Source organism: Echinococcus granulosus, assembly GCF_000524195.1.
Source record: "Echinococcus granulosus chromosome Unknown EG_S00133, whole genome shotgun sequence".
Classification (NCBI taxonomy): Eukaryota; Metazoa; Platyhelminthes; class Cestoda; order Cyclophyllidea; family Taeniidae; genus Echinococcus; species Echinococcus granulosus.
The window spans coordinates 15,070-17,432 of NW_020170513.1; the positions used below are offsets into that span (position 1 = coordinate 15,070).

Consider the following 2,363-nt stretch of genomic DNA (forward strand, 5'->3'; position numbering starts at 1 on the left):
AGTTTCACACATCCCAAGCCGATCCAGTACCCTAGTCACTCTAATCCTACCAACCCATCCATCAGAACGTTCCTCCATTCCACATCGTTTCTTACCCCATTTTACTAAAATTCATTCAATCTTCCACCTATTTGGAAAGAACGAAGACAGTAGCCATCGTTTAATGCTACCTTTATCCTTCATGATACACTCGTCACAGAGCAAACTGAAACGCATTTCCACCTTAACTTTTACTGACCAAGGCACGCTGCAAGTGCATGACAAAAATACGGTGTGCATCCAGAATGTCGCCAATATTAGGTTAACATTTTGCATTTATTAGTAAGGATCAGAAATCTTTATTTCTCGAGTTATTTAGACCTGAAGATCGGCCACACAAGGGAGAAATACCCACCCCAGAAGTTGAACGATGGACTCTATGTAAAGTGATTCTAGTCTTGACAGTTCGAGCAGCAGCAGCGCCAATTGTCTGACATGACATCCACCCTCAGCTATCTAAAGAGGACGTATCAACGAAGGAAAGGATGATCAAGGAAGATAAAAGTGGAGGTCGGTCATGCTATTCATGCGGTTGTTATAATCTCGTGCATTTTTGGGGTGGTGTCAATGTAGAGAAGGGGTGGGATGACTACGAAGCGAATATGGATAGCAGTAAATGCATTCAGGTGAAGAGATGGGAAAAAGGGACAAGGAGTAGAGAGCAATGCAGCAGATTGAGACGAGGACAGTGGTATTGTCGTCGCATTAGTTTGCATCGCCTTGACTGACCTTGTGTCGTCGGAGGCGAACAGAGCAAGGGAGAGGACAGTAGTGGTGACCACGATGTTGGTGGGAGCAGCGACGACCAGGGGTGTGGGCAACAGTTTGGGTATAGTGGTGACGATCGCAGGCAGCCGGGGTAGGCATGCCGTCTGCACAAAATTGGATGGATTCATCTACCACAGTGTCACTGCTCCTACTTGTGCTGCTGCTGCTGCTGTTGTTGCTGTGGCTCTTGTTGTCGTTGTTGGCGGTGGTGGTCGTGATGGCGGATCGGGGGAATGGGCTGCACTGTGGCGTTGAGAGTGGGGGAGGACAGTTGGTAGGTGGTGGGTGTGTGGTCCAAGTCGGAGTGCTGGATGGTCATTTGTCGAAGCACCTTTGCCGAGTCCAGCGGTTCCCAGAGGTAGTACGTGCTCTGCTCCGATGTGTCGTCTCGCATCACATCGCTGCCAGGCACACGAGTGAGCCACCGCTTCTTCCTCTTGTGATAGCGCCACTTGCGATTGTATCTGTAGTGAGAAATCAATGGTGACGGTGATTTCCCACCCTCCTAGCCCATGCCAGTTGGATGGTTTAAAGGAGTTGGGAGGAAGATGAGGAAGTGAGAGGGCAATGATGCGTGTGGTGGAGGAGAGGAGTTTGAGAGGTGAGGACTCACAGCTCCTTGGCAGCGACGAGTTGAACCTCCTCACGACAGCAGTTGTAGAATATCCAAAAGAGGATTGCATCGGTGAGTTTGGCCAGTGGAGGATCAGCAGGAAGACGATCCGCAATCCGATGGCGGATTCGGTAGGCTGCAGGTACATGCCAATCCGTGTCATGCGGTGGCAGCATGAACTGGTTGGACAAAGGCGAGGCCATGATGTTGTGCATTTCGCTGAAGACGAGAAAGACATGCTACAAATCGCATATGCTACGAAGCGTCACTATATGAAATGCCATCGAAAGGAGATGACGAGTGAGGAGGAAGAGGGTGTAACTGTTTGGAAACGATGACCAGCACGACACAACCCTGATTCAGGTGAGAGTACTTCTTTGTCTACCCATTCAATGGGACTGGACGACTTACCCAGGTGGAGGCCAGTTTTCGAAGTCTGTCTTGCTGAGATCGAATCCTGGTGCGAACGCGGCTAGAGGCGACTCGATTTCCGTGAGCTTAAGCAGACCAAGCATTCCAAACTGGTTTTGCACCATGTCGTTGGGAATGCCTCTGATGTAATGATTGTCGAAGAATTGGACAGGCCTTGTAGAATTCGCCCCTGTGGAGGACGTGGTGTCGCTGTGTGCACAGTGTATTTGATGATCTGATTGGCTGTCATGCGCGGTCTCGGCTGATGCAGCAGTAGTTGATGATGTGGATGAATTGGAGAAGGGAACGTTGCAGGATGTGGAGACGGTGGTGGTGGTGGTGGAGGAGGAGGAGGAGGAAGAAGTCGGATTGGGAGCATTAGCAGCAGCACGCAACCCACCACCACCATCAACACTGTCATTGATAGTGAGAGGAGTTGTGGGCTTCTGAGCAGTCGGTAGAGCAGGAAAATCCTCATCCATGGAGAATCGTGGACTTGTCTGCCTGTTGGAACTCGAAGAGACTGTGTGGA

The 2,363-nt window shown here is 50.2% G+C and overlaps 1 protein-coding gene across 1 annotated transcript; it reads right to left on the reverse strand. All coding sequences in view use genetic code 11, as the record gives it.

Moving 5' to 3' along the window:
- Positions 1-955: 955 nt before the first annotated feature.
- EGR_09124 (CCR4-NOT transcription complex subunit 2) lies at positions 956-2,313 on the reverse strand (the record flags this gene model as incomplete). The annotated part of the gene is made up of 3 exons (XM_024498373.1): positions 956-1,271; positions 1,421-1,639; positions 1,832-2,313. The coding sequence occupies 3 exons, from the start codon at positions 2,311-2,313 to the stop codon at positions 956-958; spliced, it is 1,017 nt and encodes a 338-aa protein (XP_024347195.1).
- Positions 2,314-2,363: the final 50 nt, after the last annotated feature.